Here is a 19,926-nt window from a genome sequence, read left to right on the forward strand (position 1 = left end):
AGTTGCTTAAAACAGACTCTAATACCTCCTTTGGGAAGGAAAATAAACTGTTTTTTTAAGTAATGTTCAATTCTTACTCCCCCTGTATGAACCTCTTCTATTTTACAGAACTATGCAGAAAAAGAAGAAAATAAAGCACATGCAAAGAATTTCAAGTTTAGGGAAGACGACAAAAAGTCAAAGGAGAACTTTAATTATGAAGCAAATTTTAAAATAAATCAGCATTTTTACAGGGAGGGTGCTACCTTTTGTTTGTTTCTTTTGATAATATTAAGACCATTTATGCTTCTGACATTAGTTTTATCCCTCATAGCTTTACTGTTCCTTCTGCCTGATTTGGCAGTGAAATCATAACTCTCAGTATAAATCTGAGTACTAGTAGGCTCAAAGAGAAGAGGAGTTCTCTGACCGCCGCTAGCATAACTAAAAAAAAGAAAAACTGAAGGACCATCCTGAAGTGGGCAGGTTGATTTGCATAATTAAATTTCCTTGCCATTTAGCACCGTGTGGTCCCACAAGGTATAAGTGTTAACATTTATTACAGAACTAAAATTAATGAACTTATCTGGGATAAAACATGTAAACAGCTGCGGTGTATAGATGTGGAGAGAAGTAACTTTTGAAACATTTGAGAAGGGTAACACTTCAGCCAGAGGACATGTGCACAGCCTCTGTTGTACCACCCTGTTGGAATACTCCAGCCAGGGGTTGCTCCAGGTACTGAAGGATGACTTGCACCAGAGCGGACAGTACTGGAGAGGAGTGGTCCCCAGGGGTCTGGCACTAGGGTGGAGGGAAGGGATGAGGGCTCATTTCAGAGGTAGTGTTTTGGGCCACTTAAGCCACTTGTGGAATGTTTCAAAGGCAAGTACATGTGTACAGCTGAACCTCTGAAGCATTTCAAAGGCATTTAAAACATTTCAATTTTTACTTCTGTCCAAAACCTGTAGTAATTGATTGACCAAGATGGGAAAAACTCTGATGGGAGGATTAGCTTCACTCTGAGCTTCTAGGCAAACTACAGTATTAGACTATATTGTGATCCTTATTTAAGCATCCCATCACAGGGATCAGCAACTTTGTCTGATATGAGTTGACTTAAGAGCCCAGACCAGAGGAGCCTATAGATCCAGCCTCAAAGGACTAGAGATGACCACAGCAGATATCTGATAGAAGTCCATTCACCTGTGGTTGACTGAAGGCACACTAAGCTGTATTTGAATGCGGTACATAAGGTTTTGACTTAGATGAGAGTTTTGTCTTCCCCCACCAGGCCGGCCACTGAGCAATAATACAGAATTGGTCATAACATGCGTACACTGTACACTATTCAGTTAATTTTATACTATAAGATGTTGAATCTCTCCCTTAATGAGGTAAGAAGCTGTGTTACTAGGTTTCCAATAGTTCATGTCAGATAAACATAACTAAAGGTTACCAGGGTTTTTTGTTTTAAATTCCTAAATGCACAAGCATGAATTATGAACACTAGGGAATGAAGCCACATATCTGCTTTTCAAGGGAACACAAGCTGCTTCCTCAGTGTAATATGGCATGCAATTGAGTCATTTGGCATTGTTAACACACTAAACAAAGTTTATGTGTTTATTACTTGAAAATATATTTGAATTTTCTCAAAGTAATTTTGATCCGATCACTGTATCAATCAGCCAAATTGAAAGGAATCTCTATCTAGGTTTGAGTTCAGGCCAATCTCTACGTAACTTATCATTATCTAGTGCCAAATAAATGATTCAGTACTATTAACTCACTGCTGGAGCATAAAAGGAGAAAGAGATAGGCTGTGAAAGAATAAACCACAGTTTTTAAATTCAAATAGCTTTGTCAATAATAAATAATATATTTCTAAATTATGTTTACTTGTTGAATCTGATGACACTTCAATATGAAAATTCTTCTTTTACTTATTTTTGTGGTCCTGTGATGGCAGTGGTGATCTGACATTACACCAATGATGCAAGAAAAGACTTGCAGCAGTTACTTTTCCACATCATACTATTAATGTTATTTTAAAGAATGTTTGTGTTGTAATATATTTAGAGATGTCAACACATTACTATAGACATTACAAACCATCTTCACTTAAGAACTCCTGCCCCCAAACCACCAATTAGGTATCTACAAGTAAGCTCTCTAAGAAACAATCCCTTAGATATTTATCTACAGGAAGAACCTTATATAAATGATGGAAGTAAAGAATGTATCTAAATAAAATATCACCTTATTTAGATGACAAATGGAATGTAATTCCTAAGAGTTAACTTCACTCTAGTTCATTTAAAATTTAAAAAATATTGTTTCAAAACTTTTCAAAGTAAGCTTTCACTTCAATGCAGTGCCCTTGAGTGCTTAGAGGTTGATGAATAGAAAGATTTTACCCTTTTGGTTTGTAATTGCTGATTTCATAAGAATGCTACCATGCAGATGCATGCAAACTTATGACTAGCAACTAGACTAAACCTATGAATACTCTTGTCCATCTTTCCATAGCCAGATCAGTAGAAATTTTTCTTTAAAAAAGATGCTCGTCTTTTCATTCACCCTCTAAACATAGGTTCCATACACCTGCTGCTCAATGCAATGAAACTATCCAGTTCATAAGGATGAGAAAGCAATACTACCAATGAATAAAAGGAAGATTAAAGGATCTGCTACTCCTTATTCTGATGGTCCCTCCATTTTGAAATGCCTCAGATCAGGGCAAAAACATTAAAAAAAACAGTCCATATGTGAAAGCCTGATATTTCTGACTGTCAGAATAATTTACTTACCCCTTCACTGGCATTATCTCCTGTGTTAGCCAACATTTCTTGAAGCGCTCTGACAGAGAGGGACTGTTCCAGTACAAAATTACAGATGCAAAGGTCTGGAGGAACATACTGTAGAAACAAAATAGACAAAGGATAAGAAGGATATGGAAGGCTAATTAAACAAAATGTTCAGCACAGGCATATGCCCACATAATGACCATTCATTTTAAAGTGAAAACAAGTTTGTTTTTCATGTTCACATCAATTCTTGTATGACAACAATGTTTTTCAATCATTTCTTTTTTTCAGATCACTCTGGTACTGTTAAAACAAGAGGTTTTTGGAATCAAAAAGCAAGATGGTCTCCTACCATCCTTTAAGGGTAGTGAGCTTTTTTTCCTAAAATATTTAATCATATTTAACCAGGGTGCCAAATATATGGCCTGCGGGCCAGATGTGGCCTATGGAGTCATGCCATTTGGCCTACTGGGAGACCAGCATGGCTTGATCAGGCGGGGCCTGCCACAGAATCCACGCCCCTTAGGCCCTGGTAGACACGGCAATCAGCAGCAGGAGGGCAAGCAAGGGCTGATACAACCCCAGTCACCCTCCCACCACCTTGCCTATTGCCACTGTCCTGGCCTTACTTCTCTGGTTGCCAACTCCTGCCATGTGCCCTCTGCTGGAGCTGGACCTGGATATGCTGTGGCACAGGGCACATGGAGGTGACAGCTCTGGCTCCATGGTGAGGGGGAGCTGTCACTGCATGCCCTGGCTTGGAACTGGAGCTACTGCCACCACTGCATAGAGGCCTGGGGCACAAGGTGAGTTTCACATCCCTGAATTATGTCAGAAACATTTTTATTTTCTTGCATCACTAGAAAACTAGACAAGATCTACAATTTTACTTGACATTCTAGTCCTGTTGGTGCCACAGGAGATCAAGGGCTTTAAAAAGTCTTATTCTAATGTATTTCACCTCATAAACAAAACACCGATTAGAATATCAAAATGTCTGTATTTACGTAATCATGATCTCTATGTTCTCTAAAAGAAAGAGCAGATTATCTTAAGTCCGTTAGTTATGGAACAGAAAAGAAGGGTTTGGTACCTGAAAACGTTTGTGTGTTTTTAGCTGTTGGCATATGCCAAAGATCAAAGTCTTTGATTTCAGATGCCGATGGCAAAAGGTCAGATGGCAAAAGGTCAGAAGCTAACACAACAAACTCTGTAATTGTAATTTATCCCTCTGTATTAACAGTGCTGCATATACACATCCCTGTCTGTGCCTCATTTCAAATCACTTGAGTTCCCACACAAGAGAAAGACACTAACCTTGAACAAATTGCAGCTTGGTAGCGTGACGTCAAAAAAAAATATCGGTACCCGTGGTGACCCGATAAAAATGAAACTACTTTAGTGAAGTTGTAAAATTAAATAATATACTATGTGTGCCATCCTGTGACCAAACAGGACCAGTACCACCCAAGTAAAAATAACCCCCCTTTTTTCTGAAACCTGAGCAAACAAAGAAAGCACAAGTGCCAACTCATTAATTATTCATGCCTAGCGTATAGTAATTGGTCACCTTTGGCAAATATAACTTTGAAAGAACTTCCGCCCAAAGCAGAGAACTATGTATACACTCAAGAAGAACAGATTGTGCACAAATATTATCTCTCCGCCTACGTATCTTTCTGGTGTATTTCCGTCTTGCCGGCCCATATATCTCTTTATCTCTGTTGTAATCTTTCTTATCATGAGTTCTCGGTAATCTGCAGACTGCAACGGTTTATGTGAATCGCCCGGAATCTGTAACAAGCAACTCTCTTACCCACCCTGTAAATGCTGGGTAACATGATATCTGCATGCTGTAACTGAATAAATCAACTCCTCTGCCTACGCTGCAGCACATCAGTAGCGTAAGTAAAATAAACCTTTTGTACAACCATACGCTGTGTTTAAATTCTCTGACTCCTGCTCACCATTATCACCCACCTGTCTGGTTATAAATCCCCCTCCTCGCGCCAAGCCGGTCGTGCCAACCTAGGCTCACAGGTCAAGGGTGCACCAGCATTATGGGCGCGACAGCATACATGTGCTCAAATACTTTACCTAGTAGGGTCCATTGGGGCCATTATGGGACAGTATCTGCCTGCCACCTCCCAAAGCATAAAAGAACAGAGAATGGCCAAACTAAAGGGAGACCGACCAGTTTTTTGAGATAAGCAATGCCTTAAGCTGATCCTAAGCTGATTGAAACCAGCAAGATTGTAAATGGCACTAAGTCCCATAAAATGATTGTTTACCTTGGTAAATAATCACTGTTGTCCCTTGCAAATAAGCATTGGATTTTTTAATTGCATCTCTTTGATCTATGGCAGTGTGGGGATCTTAATCCTTCACTGAAATTCTTTAGGTCAGTTTAACAACAACAAGTAGGACTAACAACCATTCTATAATTCATGCATCAATACAGGATCCAGACTGTAGCAGAGAGACAGTAGGTCATCAAACATATATCTCAGTACTGTCAGCAACTGTTCTTTGAATGATTTTTTATGCATTCCAGTTTAGTCAACAAGCAATTAATCAATATACACAAAGCAGTTTTTTAGAATCAACCTAACTAAAATGGATGTGAAACAAATGAGTCTATCATCTGATTTAGACATAGGTCAAAGATCTGACTATCACTGTGGTCAAGCATTCAGACTGTGGTCAAGCATTCAAACAGGCTACATAGAGAATTTCCATCCTTGAAAGTTTTCAAGAGCAGGACAGACAGACATTTGTTTGTTTAGACGAGTGTGATCCTGCTTTAAACAGGGAGCTAGATGAACTTGTGAGAACCTTTCTAGGTTCTCTTTCACTTTCTTATGAGCTAATGATCATGTAAGGTAGAAACTGAGATGGGGACTTATGGTAATTTTGTCCTTGTGGAAGACTGTGTATAGAAATATGATAAAAACAACAGTTTCCCTACCCTTCAGACTAATATAAACAGCACTATAAGGTCTAATTTTAATGTAATAATGTAAACAAAGCATGATGCTCAGAGGTACAGGGACACATCAACCTAGTTAAAACCATACTGACAACCCAAGGAGAAGTGGGCTCCCACGAAGTAGAAATTACAAGATTTAGCTCCCTGAGAAACCTAGTTACTGTTGCATAAAAGAATATCAAACATCCCTGTGTAAGAGAAAAAATGAGTTAAAATTGCTTCCACTATACTCTGAGTGAACTAAGGAATAATCCAGGTTTCTTCAAAGATATGGTCTCAAAATCAGTAAGATCTAAGTTTCCAGACAATGTGGTATCTCCTGAATTAAGAATTGTCCATTATTTCACTCCAATTAATTTTTTTTTTTTTGCCTTGAGTTAGGATGCTGGGAACATCAGTAGAACATCTTCTCTCAGCATTTCCAGCCAGTATTCATGCCATGAGATGCAGAGAGATTGAGTCTGGATTAATAATATGTCCATTGTTCTGGGCACTACTGTTGATACATGGGTAGGTTAGTTGCAAAAATGGCAGCACCAGACAGGGGCTTGTCTACTTTTTCTCTAAAACCTCAGCATTACAGGAATTGTCAAATAGTCAAACATTGAATAAGAAATGTGTCTTTGATGGAGATTTCGGGTTCACACTTTCCATGAAACAAGATATGACACAGACAGTGATTATTTCATGGGCAAATAAAACAGTATCTGGTTGATCCCATTTGTGCAATATATTTCAGATGACAAAATCCTGATGGATCAATCATGATCACGTGAAACCTGCCTGCTTAGTGGTCTGTAATTCCAGAGATCGTAGAGCTGCTAAAGGTATATTAGCTATGAAGAAATTCCACAAATAAATTGCTTGATACTTAGTGGATAAATGAATACTCCCAAATCTGTTCATATAAAACACTTCTCTGATATTGCCTGTCATAACATGGTTTTATATTGGATCATGGACTGAAGTATCAGGCAAGCTGATCAGAATGTCTATAGCTCTCAGACACGTGCAACTGCTTGACACCAAAATCTCTGAGTTCGATGCAAATCTGTTTATTCCTCACTCGTGCTTGGAAGGATCTGAGACTAGAGTTTTCATGGCACAAGTGGTATAAATAGCACTCTGTTGCATATCTGAATGGGGTACTTAAACCAATTTAGTGATGAGACAGCTTCCTGGAAAATTTGTGATGCCATGTTGATGGGTGCATGCTATAACAGGAGACAGATTTCAACCTGACTTGTGTTCAGTGAAGTCTTACGTGCTTAGTTACTTACTGAAAGAGACCATATAAGTGTGTCCCAGTGCTTTCCAGGACCCAGATGATGACACTGATTTATTTCCCAGCTTCCATTAAAATAAAATAACTGGTTTCCCTGGTGGCAGGATAGGCAAGAAAAGGGCAAAGATCTATCAGAAGTGAGTCCATGTGTTCTTCAACCACACTGTTCAGGCTGTTTCAAGGTATTTGTCAAACACACTGAGAAGGAAGAAAGTGAAGGTCTTAGAAACAGGAGCTTCAAAAACTCCCTGTGGTTTCATTTGTTTGTGGAAAATAATAGAAAGGCTTAGGAGCCTGTCCATAGTGTTCTAGGTATCTAAACGGTGGTGTGAATGCTTACAAAGCTAAGGGTGACCTGCAAGTCTTTCATGGAGTGCAGGGGTTTTTCCAGTTCATGATGGACAATTCAGCACCCTGAAATTGGAAATCTTTTATTGTAACTTGCAAATCCCTGGAGATAGCCAAAGAACTGCAGTCATGAACAATTCTCCTTGTGCAGATTCCACAGATTTTGTGGCAGAGGCATTAATTACTACCTAGAGGTTTTGACTTAAGCTAATTCCTACATCCTCATGGAGTTTAGATGTAAATTCCCCCACCTTATGCCACTTTAGTTGTACATAGGTAATGATGCTTTAGCTGGTACTTGATGTAGCAGTACAAGTCCAGATGCCTTTTTTCCCTGTAAGCGTGACCTTGAATCTGGGTGCATCTATCAAAAAACCGATGCAGAACTCAGTGCATGTAGAAATATTTGAAACCATAACAAGATATCTAGGAGCTAGCTGGAACTGATGTTGGCATTTGCCAGAAGTCTTGTGCTGGCTTTATCAGATCCTTGCTGACTGGTATAGTCCATTTCCATGGCATTGACAAATGGAACAAATTCTAGAGCTTCTCTTGTATAATCTCACTGGGGATTTTCAGAGAATCTGCCACCCTACAAAACAAATCCTGAGAAGCCTTATACATGTAGAATTAGAATAGGGTAGCAGTAGCCACATCTTTATCAGGCAATGAAAAAGAAATTGCAGCTGGAATGAAGTCAAGCTTCTATTGACATCTCTCGTTAAGTACCGGTTGATATTATTACTTACACTTAATGTACTCTATAGCGTCTTATTGGAGATTGGGGCCTACCTCAAGGATGAATCATTGAGAAAGGTCCTCTCTTAGGTGTTATCCCCAAAGGGTCCAAGATGACAAAGGTCAAGAGCCATAAGTAAAAAGAACATGGGGATAGGTATCATGGAACCTGTACATTTTTGGGTCAGGATCTAGAATCCCTATCAAATGTGCATGGGTAGTAAACAAAATCAAAATTTTACTATCCTCTGGAACTCACAAGATGAAAGAGTCCTTGTTAAGCCATGGAACAGTGTTTATTTGGACCTGTGGATGGACTATAGAGAACTTGAACTATAGAGAGCAAGCATTACACAACCCTGCCTTAAGAATAGTTTCATAGTTTCATAGTAGCTAGAGTCGGAAGGGACCTAGGTAGATCATCTAGTCCGACCCCCTGCCTTAGCAGGAAAGAGCACCGGGGTCAGATGACCCCGGCAAGGTGCTCATCTAACTTCCTTTTAAAAATCCCCAGGCTAGGAGCCTGCACCACTTCCCCTGGAAGCTGGTTCCAGGCCCTAGCCGCCCTGACTGTGAAGTAGCGCCTCCTAATATCTAATCTAAACTTACCCTCCGCCAGCTTGTAACCGTTATTCCTGGTCACTCCTGGCAGCGCACGGGGGAACAGGGACTCCCCCAATACCTGCTGATCCCCCCTGACCAGTTTGTAGCAGGCCACAAGGTCCCCCCTTAACCTTCTCTTGTGGAGGCTAAACAGGTTCAGGTCCCGTAGCCTCTCCTCATAAGGCCTGCCCTGCTGACCCCTGATCATACGAGTGGCCCTCCTCTGAACTCTTTCCATATTGTCCACGTCCCTCTTGAAGTGTGGCGCCCAGAACTGGACGCAGTACTCCAGCTGCGGCCTGACCAGTGCCGCATAGAGGGGGAGGATCACCTCCCTGGACCTGCTCGAGATGCATCTGTGGATGCATGACAGGGTACGGTTGGCCTTCTTGACTGCCTCCCCACACTGCCGGCCCATGTTCATCGTGGAGTCAATGACGACTCCAAGATCCTTTTCTGTCTCCGTGCTGGCAAGAGGGGAGTTCCCCAACCTGTAAGTGTGGTGCCGGTTCTTCCTCCCCATGTGCAACACCTTGCACTTATCAGTGTTAAACCCCATCCTATTCTCATCCGCCCACCGTTGCAACCTGTCAAGGTCAGCTTGTAGCCTATTGCACCCTTCTAGTGCACCCACATCCCCCCACATCTTAGTGTCATCAGCAAACTTGAACAGGGTGCTTTCTACCCCATCATCCAAGTCACTGATGAAGATGTTGAACAGTGCGGGCCCGAGGACCGAGCCCTGCGGAACCCCACTGCCCACATCCTTCCAGGTCGAGAAGAACCCATCCACTACCACCCTCTGGGTGCGGCCCTCCAACCAGTTGGCGACCCATTTGACCGTGTGGGCATCGACACCACAGTCTCCCAGCTTTTTGATGAGGACAGGGTGAGAGACAGTGTCGAAAGCCTTCCGGAAGTCCAAAAAGACTACATCCACAGCAACCCCTGCGTCTAATGATTTGGTGACCTGATCGTAAAAGGCCACCAGGTTGGTCTGACAAGACCTGCCACTGATGAACCCATGTTGGTTGCCCCTGAGCATGCATTCCCCCGCAAGGCCCTCCTGGATGTGTGCCAGGATAATTTTTTCAAAGAGCTTACCCGGGATTGAGGTAAGACCAACTGGCCTGTAATTTCCCGGGTCCTCTTTTTTTCCCTTTTTGAAGATAGGGACCACATTGGCCCTCTTCCAGTCCTCCAGCACCTCGCCAGAGCACCACGAGTGCTCATAGAGCCGCGCCAGGGGTCCCGCAATGACCTCGGCCAGTTCCTGTAGAACCCTAGGGTGAAGATCGTCCGGACCAGCGGACTTGAAGTACCCTAACTAACTCCTCGCTAACCCCTGGCCCAGGCGTGTCTCTCCCGGGGCCCGAGGGGGGCCCAGCAGGGAGGTGGCTGAACTGGTCCCTACTTAGGAAGACAGAGGCAAAGAAATCGTTAAATATGTTAGCTTTGTCATCTGGCGTGATGACTAAGTTGCCCATCGTGTCCTGCAGGGGCCCCACATTACCCGGGACCCTCTTTTTACCCCCTATGTATTTGAAGGACTTCTTATTGTCCTTAATCCGGGAAGCTAGTCCTATCTCCAACTCTGCCTTGGCCCTCCTGACTGCCCCCCTACATCCTCGGGCGACTGTAACATAGTCCTTCTTGGTGATGACCCCATCTCTCCATTGGGTATATGCCTCCCTTTTAGCAAGGAGACATTCCCGGATGCTCTTAGTGAGCCATGGGGGTTTATGTGCCCTCCTGCTCCCTTTGACCCTTGTTGGGATTACCTCCCTTTGGGCATGGAGGATCGTCTCCTTAAGGAGCAACCACTCACCTTCGACATCTGATTCCCTTCCCCTCTGGGTCCTCAGCGCTTCCCCAACGATCCTCCTTAGCTTGTTGAAGTCAGCCCTCCTAAAGTCTAGGGCTGTTGCCTTGCTGCAGCCCTTTGCCACCTTACGCTGGATGGTGAATTCCAGCAAGCGATGATCACTGTCTCCCAGGTGGCCCATCACCCGCAGCCCCCTCACTAGGTCATCACCTGTGGCCAGCACCAGGTCCAACAAGGCGTCTCCCCTGGTGGGACTGTGCACCTCCTGTGTTAGATGGAGGTCCTGCACTCTGGCTAAGAACCGACGTGAGCGATCAGACTTGGCTGACTGCTCCTCCCAGCAGATGTCTGGGAAGTTCAGGTCCCCCATGATGACCACATCCTTAGCCCTCACTGCCTCTGTAAGCTGACCTAAGAATTCCTGGTCGAGCTCTTCTCCCTGGTTGGGAGGTCTATAGTAGACTCCCACCGTTAAGTCTCTCTCCCCTGGACTGCCTTTTACTCTAACCCAGAGCACCTCAGAGTGCCCCCCCTCTACCCCCTTGCTAATTAACGAGGAAGTATATTCCTCCTTGATGTAGAGTGCTACTCCTCCACCTTTCCTTCCTATCCTGTCCTTCCTGTATAGCCTAAATTTGATAGATACTAAATTTGTCAACATATCTCCACTGCTCCCAGTTTATTCTTAGTTTACAGCCATTCTCCACTCCCTTAAATGCCATTGCTTTTACATATGCAATCTATTGTTTTATCTGGTACTTTGGCTTAGGCTGTTCTCACTTCTTTTATAGACCTGAAAGGCACTTTGTCCAACATCTCTTCTAACTATAGAATTTGTTCAATAAAAGATATTACTAAAACCCTTGCTTCTCCACTATGTATGAAGATCACACAAACATAAAATAAAAGCTAGCAAAGCACAATAAACAGACATACATGCACCAACTTTACATGGATAATTGACATTATATTTAGCCGTGTATAAACCCACCCACACACACATACAGATAAAACCATATTTCTGGACACATTAAATATAGATGTCAGGCAAAGGCACAAGTCTGCCTATTACTGAGAATGTCATCTCTGCCCATATATTTTGTAGGTATAGCTTAAAAAGTTCTCTAAAATTGTGACCCATAATTTTATTATATCTAATACTATGCATATACACAAAGTCAATATGAATTATTAGTAACATGTTTATTATAAATTGTTTCTTGTGTTTACTTATGTTTCTACTATATTCCTGCAAAACAGTCATGTTACATCTAAACACATAGATATTAGAAAGATGCATATACATAGGTAATACTCTAAAACAGAATCCATTTTTAAATAGTTTCACTGTACTCTATTAAAATAGTTGCTTATTAGGCTAGGCTGCTCTTGGTCTGCTGTTTGGTACTATGTAAACCAGTACAACCTACTGGTCCATCGTCAGGATGTTGGCAACTAAACCAGCACCTCCACCTAGGCTATAAAAGCAACTCAATGAACCTAGGAGGGTTGTTCCAGTATCTCAGCTGCCTCAACAGTCACAGTGCCCTTGGGACTGATTTACTAGACTATTAAAATAGTAAAGTAAATAGAATTTCACTGTCTCACCCAGAAATTAACTTATTTTAGCTCAAACTAGCTTATATCATAAAAAATGTGCTTCATAAAATTTATGACCATGAAACTGATTTTAAAGTCAAAATATCACAATATGACACTGAACATGAAAAATGGCATGTAAGTAGATATTATCTCATTTCCAAAGTATGACATGAGGAGAGAGCAAAGGCTCCGAGCAATTTCTGACATTTCATCACCATTTTAACACATTTAATTAAGTCTACCAGGGGGAATAGATCACATAATTGTAAAAGATGATGAGTCTTTGTGCTTTCTCTCATTATAATGACTTCCATGATTATCCACAAACCTTCTTAACGATTCAGTCATTTTGATTATCTAGATCTTGTCCACACTGGGCTCAAATCAGCTTTTAATACAGGTTTTAATGCATGTTGAGAAACAAGACAAACTTTAAGATTACATTTAGAACTTATGCTAGGAACATGATTGGACATAAGGGAATGCAGTTTATAAAACAGTTTTAGCCACTAGATTGGATTGCATTTCCTGCATAATAATGCCAGTCTACAATAAAGAACTTAAATACTCATTGAGTCTAGGACATATTAAAGTCAACTGAAAAATCTCCAGAGATTTCAGAAGGCATTGGATCTGTTTCTAAGTTGGCTGTATTTATCTCTGGAAATGTTATCTATCTAATCATGAAAGTACTAACATGTTTTTAAAATGTGTAATCATTCTTATGTATGATCTGAATCCCTGTTTGCACAAGTAACAAACACAACACCATGTTAGTAAACCTAAATAGTACCTTAACATATTTAACCAGGGCTGAGAGTTCTGTAGCTAATACAATACATGGAAAATTAATACAAATTTATAATTGTCTATGTACAGAATCTAATTATTAGGGAGATGTCTTAAATTCAAAGGCATCTTGGATTCAGGTAAATATGGTCTTAGGTATCACATTACAATAATATCAACACTACTTTTATACCTATATGGCATCAAAAGAGTTTTGCTATATTTCACCAAAGCACACAAGAATAATAAAAGAATAACAAGATGTACAGAAGCTGTATGATTCATATAGCTCATTGCCTTTCTTAATCAATCTAGATAGCATAAAGGTTTTTTAACTGACCCAAAAGACAGGCAGGATGGTCAAAGTCCATTTGCTTGCAGTTCTCTATTTCCCAATTATTTAATTACTACAAGGTCTTTGCCTGAAAAGCCTCTGTATAACCCAGTTGGCATATAGCCCATTCCATGTATTTAACAAGTCCTCAAATAGAAAACAATTTAGTGAACTCTCTTCTTTAAAAATGTATAGTCTTCTCAAATGCAGATAATTTAACAGTTTTAAGTATCATGTTCAATCCCTGAATGGTCAAAAATGCTTATGGAAACTAAGCATAACTGAGTAGAGAAATCTAACAATCCTTTGGTACATAGCATATTTAAATGAAATAAATATATTTTTTACTATCAAACAGGATTCATAAAAAATGGTAACTTTTTCCATAAATAAATCAGATGTAGAGGACATAAAGCAGATTTTTTGTTTTAATTTTGTTAGTTAAATCTTAAGTTTTCTGTTCAAAATTAATTGCTTAAAACGAACTCTGACTTTAATATAAAATATATTAAGGTGTAATTTATTATAATCTTGTAAAATGTTTAAATAAAAAATAAATATCAAACTCTGAGTTACAAGCTGCATATTTTCTGGGGTGAAAAAAGAACAAGAGGAAGGATCCAATGACTACGCCATCAGTTGCAAGAGTGGAAAATTAATCACATGTATGTGGACATTTGACTCCAGGAGACATCACCATCTACCTTATCAGGATTAAATTCCAGTTGATTTAGTTGCTTGGTACAAAGTGTGTAAAATATCTAGTAAATAATGTTAATTATCTAGTAAATAACTAACATATCTGGCCACTAAAAATATAAAATTAACAGGAATCATAGAATAAGTATACAGATGATCAATCACAGATTATAGAATTGAATGGGGTTATTGAATTATAGATTGAATTAAACAAACATCTAGCTCCTCTCCATCCCCTTCCCCTGTCCCGTACAAATGGAGAAAGGGGTTTCTACAGATTCCTTAGGCAGCCTGTTCCATCAGTTACATTATGTGAAAATATGGGACTTTTTCTGAAATTTAATCTAAATCTGCTTCACTGAAGTTTAAATCCATTGCTTCATGTCCTGCTCTCTGTGCTCCCTTTTTTTAACGGTAACATTTCATATATTTGGTAACTGTTATTACATGTCCCCTTAATCATCTTTTCTTCAAACTACGAATACTTATTTTTCTCAAACTTTTGCTTGTACTGCTTGCTTTATAACTCCTTTATCTTCTTTTGTCACTAACTTCTGGATCTTCCCTGTGCTTTCTTTACAGCCATCATAAAAGGAGTCCAGATCTGTACAAAATACTCAAATTGAAGCCTAACCCACCCAAATAAAGTGATCATTTCACCTCCCAAGTCTCATATATAATACTTTTAATGCAACCCAGGACAGCATCTCTCTCTCTTTTTTTTTTGGTAATGGTATCATAATGCTCACCTGTGCTGGGTTTGTGATGCACCAAAAATGCTAGATAGAATCATAGAATCATAGAAGTAGGGTCGGAAGGGACCTTATAGATCTTCAAGTCCAACCCCCTGCCAGGGCAGGAGAAAAAACTGGGCTCAAATGATCCCAGCTAGGTAGGCATCAAGCCTCCTCTTAAAGACCCCCCAGGGTAGGAGCCAGCACCACTTCCCTTGGAAGTTGGTTCCAGATCCTAGCTGCCCTAACTGTGAAGCAGTTCTTACGGATGTCTAATCTAAACCTACTCTCTAACAACTTATGGCTGTTATTCCTTGTTATGCCAGGGGGTGCTGGGGAAACAAGGTCTCTCCCAAACCCTTCTGGCCCTCCAGTGAGTTTATAGACCCTTCTGAGCAAAACTACTGCCTCATCAGTTATCGCCCGTTCCATATTTGTGCATTTGCTTTTCTTCCTTAGGTGTATCACCTTGCATTTGTCCTAGTTGACTTCTATTTTATTGTGGTATAACTAGGACAGGGTAATCATGGTAGCTGCCCTAAATGGGGCAGGAGAAAAACAGCTACCACCACAACCACACAATCATGCCATTAGTAACTATCATTTAAATCATGATTTAAATTGCCTTGATTTAAAATAATTTATCCTGACATGGAATATGTATAAAAAGAGAGCTGAATGTAACCATTGTCTTTCATGGGAAAGAGAAATTGGAATCAGGGCTATCATGGCTGGGAGGAGGAGGTATGGATAGGCTGGTATCAGGCAGGCTTTTTCATCAAGAAGGTGGACAGACAAAAGCAGGAATTTGGCAACTCTTGACATCAGATGGTGGGTGGCCAAGAAACTGACCTGTACAGGAATAAATCTATGCCAGGGGTGGGCAAAATACGGCCCATGGGCCGCATCCAGTCCACCAGGCACTTTCATTGAGCCCATAGCACTCCCCGATGAACTGCACCTTGCCCAGCCCTTCTGCCCATGAGGGTGGGAGGGAGGCACCGCATGTGCAACTATTCAACAATACCCTATTGGGCTTTGCTCCCACCCTTATGGGTGGAAGGACTCTGCCCAGCCAGCAGCTTCTGGGAGGGGCTCTTGCTGCAGCCAGAACCTGCTTGCTTAGGGCAGCAGGTAGGGAAGTGGCAGGGCTGGTGAGGGAGGAAGGGAGTTGCAGCTGTGTTGAAGCGGGAGCGCAGCATAGAGTCTGTGCCCAGAGCAGAGGGACAGAGGGAGTGCAGAGTTCAGCTGGGCAGGGTGTGGGCATGAGGGTGGGGGGTGTAGAGAGCCCCCACACACTCTCATAGCATGAAGTCCCCACTGCCTGGCAGCAGCCGCAGCCGGGGAGGTCAGGACGCTCGTGCCCACTGCAGGCATGGCGGAGTGTGGGGACCTGCGCAGAAGGTGGGAAGGGGAAGCAGCAGGATCCAGTGTGGGGCTTTCCCTGCTGTGAGTGGTGGAGCTGCAGGCACATGGTGCCAAGCCCCGGCGATAGCACAGGCTCTGCTCCCTCCCCCAGCACTTTCTGGAGCTCCACCTGCATGAGGCATTAGCGCCCTGACCTCCCCACCTGCTGCTCCTGCCAGGCAGTGGGGGCTGGCATCATGGGGAGGAGTGTGTAGGGGGTCCTGATTCCCCACACCCTGCCCCCACAACCCTCATCAACATATACATACACACCAATTGGCCTTATGTCCCCCTACACAGCCACACCCCCTCACAACACCCCACACAGTATAAGCGTGACACTTTATTCTTGAGGTATTATGCAATCCCTTCTGTATACAGTACACAATCACAAGTCATGACAAATTTCTTTTGTAATAAAATTAAAATATAGTAGGTGTTTGACTTCTAATGTATGATTTGGCTTTTTTTCTGGTTCTAAGATGGCACCCCCCCCCACCTAAAAGGAATATTTGGGGGGGGTGCAGCAAGGGGAATGACTTTTGGTGGCACAGGTCAAGGGTTAGGGGGCAGACTTCTGGGCCCAATGTGGCAGCCAGGGAGCAGGGCAACTGTCAAGGGGCTGAACTACCTATGCAGCCCCCAGCAGCTCACCAAGCTTGTTAAGTGGCCCTCTGCCTGAAATAATTGCTTGCCACTGATCTATCTTCTCAGTGACAAGCACCTTACACTCTGACCCTTTCCCAGCTTCTAAAACCTTCTGCAGTGGTTTTAGCTGAATGCTTCATTTTCATCATTTAGTTCTACAGTACTAATTAAAACCTAGTCTTTACATTAAGTTCCTTGGATCCCTCACACTACCCTGAGCATCAAGGACAATGTGGCTCCTCATACTGTGTTCATATAAGGTAGTATGGTGGGTCACAAGTTTCAAGGAAATTAGAGAAAAATCCCTCAGTGAATTTCCCCTAAGACTTTGTTCTTCAGGTACCTACAGAGGCAGATCCAGAGAGGATGTGGGAACTCCACTGCACCCTCCCCTCTCTATGGCAGTCAGTGCCTGGGCAGTGAGCTCTACGAGTACATTGGCTCAACAGAAGTAGGCTCTGTACTTCCAGCTAGAGCTGCCACTGTCACAGCACCAGAACCCAGGGGGTGAATCCATGCACACTCTTTTCCCAATGCTGAATTTGGTTAAACAGGAAAAGTGGGAGTAGCAATTGCATTCACCCCTTAGGTTCTGGAGCCAAGTCAAAGCAACAGGGGAAGGGTACCCTCTATCCTGGCTTCTGGATCCTCCCAAAGGTGTTTGTATTGGCTGAAGCCAATTTTAAAATCTGCAAATAGAAAAAAAGTTTACAAGCTTGGTATCAGTATGATATTTCTTGATGGAATTTCAAGGGTTTTTTATCACTTAGATTTGGAAAAAAAGAAGCAAATAAGGAATTCTATAACACACTCCCCACTCCTAAACACCTTAATTTAAAAGAATGCATTTAAGATTGTGAAATTCAGCATTCCAACATATGCACTATATAATGCAGCCCCTTTTTTCTATTCATTATAAGAGTCTTTAATTGCATGACTCTTTTTTTTTTTAAACACAATTCCCCTTCCTCATGCACTGCACAAGATGAACTTGCTATAAAGATAAGCCCTTCAGATACTGAATGTGAAGTAGGGTGATCACTTTTTTAAAATGTAAAGGCAAAACATATGCTTCTTCCCTCCACCCCCCCCCCCCCCAGCTGAAGCATGGCTAGAGCAGAGTGGAGCAGAGCCAGGCAGGGGCAGGGACAGGAGTCAATATAGGCTCCCCACCCTGCTGCCTTTCTCCTGGGAGCCCCACACTGGCACTGTGCCTTTTGCCTGCCCAGCAGCAGTGGGAGGCACAACTCCATGCCTCCACCACCTTGGCTGCTTTTGTGTGGGCAGGAGGTGCACAGCTGGATCAGGGCTCCTGGGAGAAGGGCAGCAGGGTAGCGAGCTCCAAGCCTGCAGCCCAGATCTGATCCCACCCACTTCCTGCGCACAAATTTGTGAGGTATGTGCCCTGCATTCTTCCTCCCAGGGGGGATGTGAAACAGTGGGGAGCCACCCTCCCCTGCACCCTCCTGATAAGCCATTCATAGCTCTGTCCCACTCCCCAACCTGGCCTCCTGCAATGCCCTGGCTGGCCAGCGCTCCCAACCCCAATCCCTGCCCCACTCCCTCCCTCACCATGGGGGGCCTCGATCTGCGCCCCCACTCCATGCCTCTTCCACCCCCCATAGACTTATCTGCAGGGAGTTGCTCTCCACGCTGCCCAGTTCTTTCCTGGCCATGTGCATGTGTGCCAGAGGCCCAGCACCCAGAAACCAGCAGTGGTGGTGCAGCAGCTGAGAGGAGTTAAGCCCTCAATGCCCAGAGCAGGGCACAGGGTGGGGAGGAGCCCAACAACATGGGAGAGGCCTGGAGAGGCACTCCAGCAGAAGAGACCCCATCGAGCTGCGCCCTGACCACCGCCACCTGAGGTCCCACAAGGACAAAATATTTAGGGCTGGCAAACCCAGAGAAGGGCCTGGCTAAGCAGCCCCTCACCTAGTCAAGGCCCTAAGGGGAGGGGCCGCTGGTGCTTCCTGGACACCCCCCAAGAGGCCCCATTGGAAGGAAGACTATCTCTTGCCATGGGTCAGGGACTATATTAAGGGATAGATGTTATTAAGATTGTTCATGTTTGCACCTTATATTTTATAATTGAAATGTTGTATTGTGATATTGTAAATAATGTTATTTAGGGTTTGACCTTGGTTATTGGTTAGTGTTCACTGTGTAAATATATGTATATGATATTTAGTTTTATGTTTATATATATTATAACTTAACAAATTGTATATAGTTAAGAACTTTGGGCTTGGACTAATTCTATAGATGAAAGAGGTATCTGCTTGAAATTCTGGCATCCCTCTCACAGCACCCCTCCTGCCTACCCATCCCATTTAACTGAGAATAGGGCACACCCTTGGGTGTACCCAGGTTACATGTAAGTAAGACTTGGACTGGTTGGAAGAGGAGATTAGGATGGACATGTTAGAGAGGAAAAAGAGAGAGCTCAGGCTTCAGCATACAGGAAGTATCTATGCCCCTAGAGTATTCTCTCCCAAAATCTGTAAGAGAAACCAGGTTGTCTGAGTCTTACCATTCCTCTGATGTCAGTAAATGAATTGGAAAGCCAGTGACAAGGTAGGTGTCTTATTCCTCTAGTGCTGCTCCACACACTACTTCTAGCTATCAGTTACTTTGTGAGCTCAAGTGCAGTGGATCTATATTACAGGCTGGGTGTCAGTAGGATATTTCTTGATGGAATTTCAAGTTCTTTTTCCACTTAGCCTTTTTCTCCCCTAAAAGCAAATAAGAAATGATACAAAAAGAAACCCCCACCCCTAAACACCTTAATTTAAAAGGGTTCAGTTAAAATCATGAAGTTGTTTTCCAACTTATGCACAATGTAATGCAGCCCCCTTTTTCTTCTCATTATAATAAAGCTTTAAATTACATGACACTTTTTAACACAACGCTCCTTCCTCATCCAGTGCACAAGATGAACTTGCTATAAAGATGGATCAAAGTTGTACATCAAAGGGAAATATCAAATATAGGACCTTTGCTTCATTAGTTGCTCTGAAGAGCTTTCATGCTTTTCAAGCATTCTAAATTAATGGAAACTTTGGCTTTAATCTCTCAGTGTCTTAATTCCCAGTCTTGACATGATGATTAATATAGCCTCTCCTCACTCAAAAGGGTG

General features: G+C 42.4%; 1 protein-coding gene across 12 annotated transcripts in view; it reads right to left on the reverse strand.

The window, feature by feature from the left end:
• Nucleotides 1-19,926, reverse strand: part of RYR3 (ryanodine receptor 3) — a 541,049-nt gene that overhangs the window by 403,823 nt on the left and 117,300 nt on the right. For all 12 annotated transcript variants that reach the window (XM_090033490.1, XM_090033491.1, XM_090033488.1 and 9 more), the window contains exon 3: nucleotides 2,793-2,900. In XM_090033490.1, coding sequence (XP_089889616.1) covers nucleotides 2,793-2,900 — 108 coding nt within the window. The remainder of the gene's footprint in view (nucleotides 1-2,792; nucleotides 2,901-19,926) is intronic.

The sequence above is a fragment of the Crocodylus siamensis genome, chromosome 2 (genome assembly GCF_052110815.1).
Source record: "Crocodylus siamensis isolate JL-2025a chromosome 2, ASM5211081v1, whole genome shotgun sequence".
NCBI lineage: Eukaryota > Metazoa > Chordata > Crocodylia > Crocodylidae > Crocodylus > Crocodylus siamensis.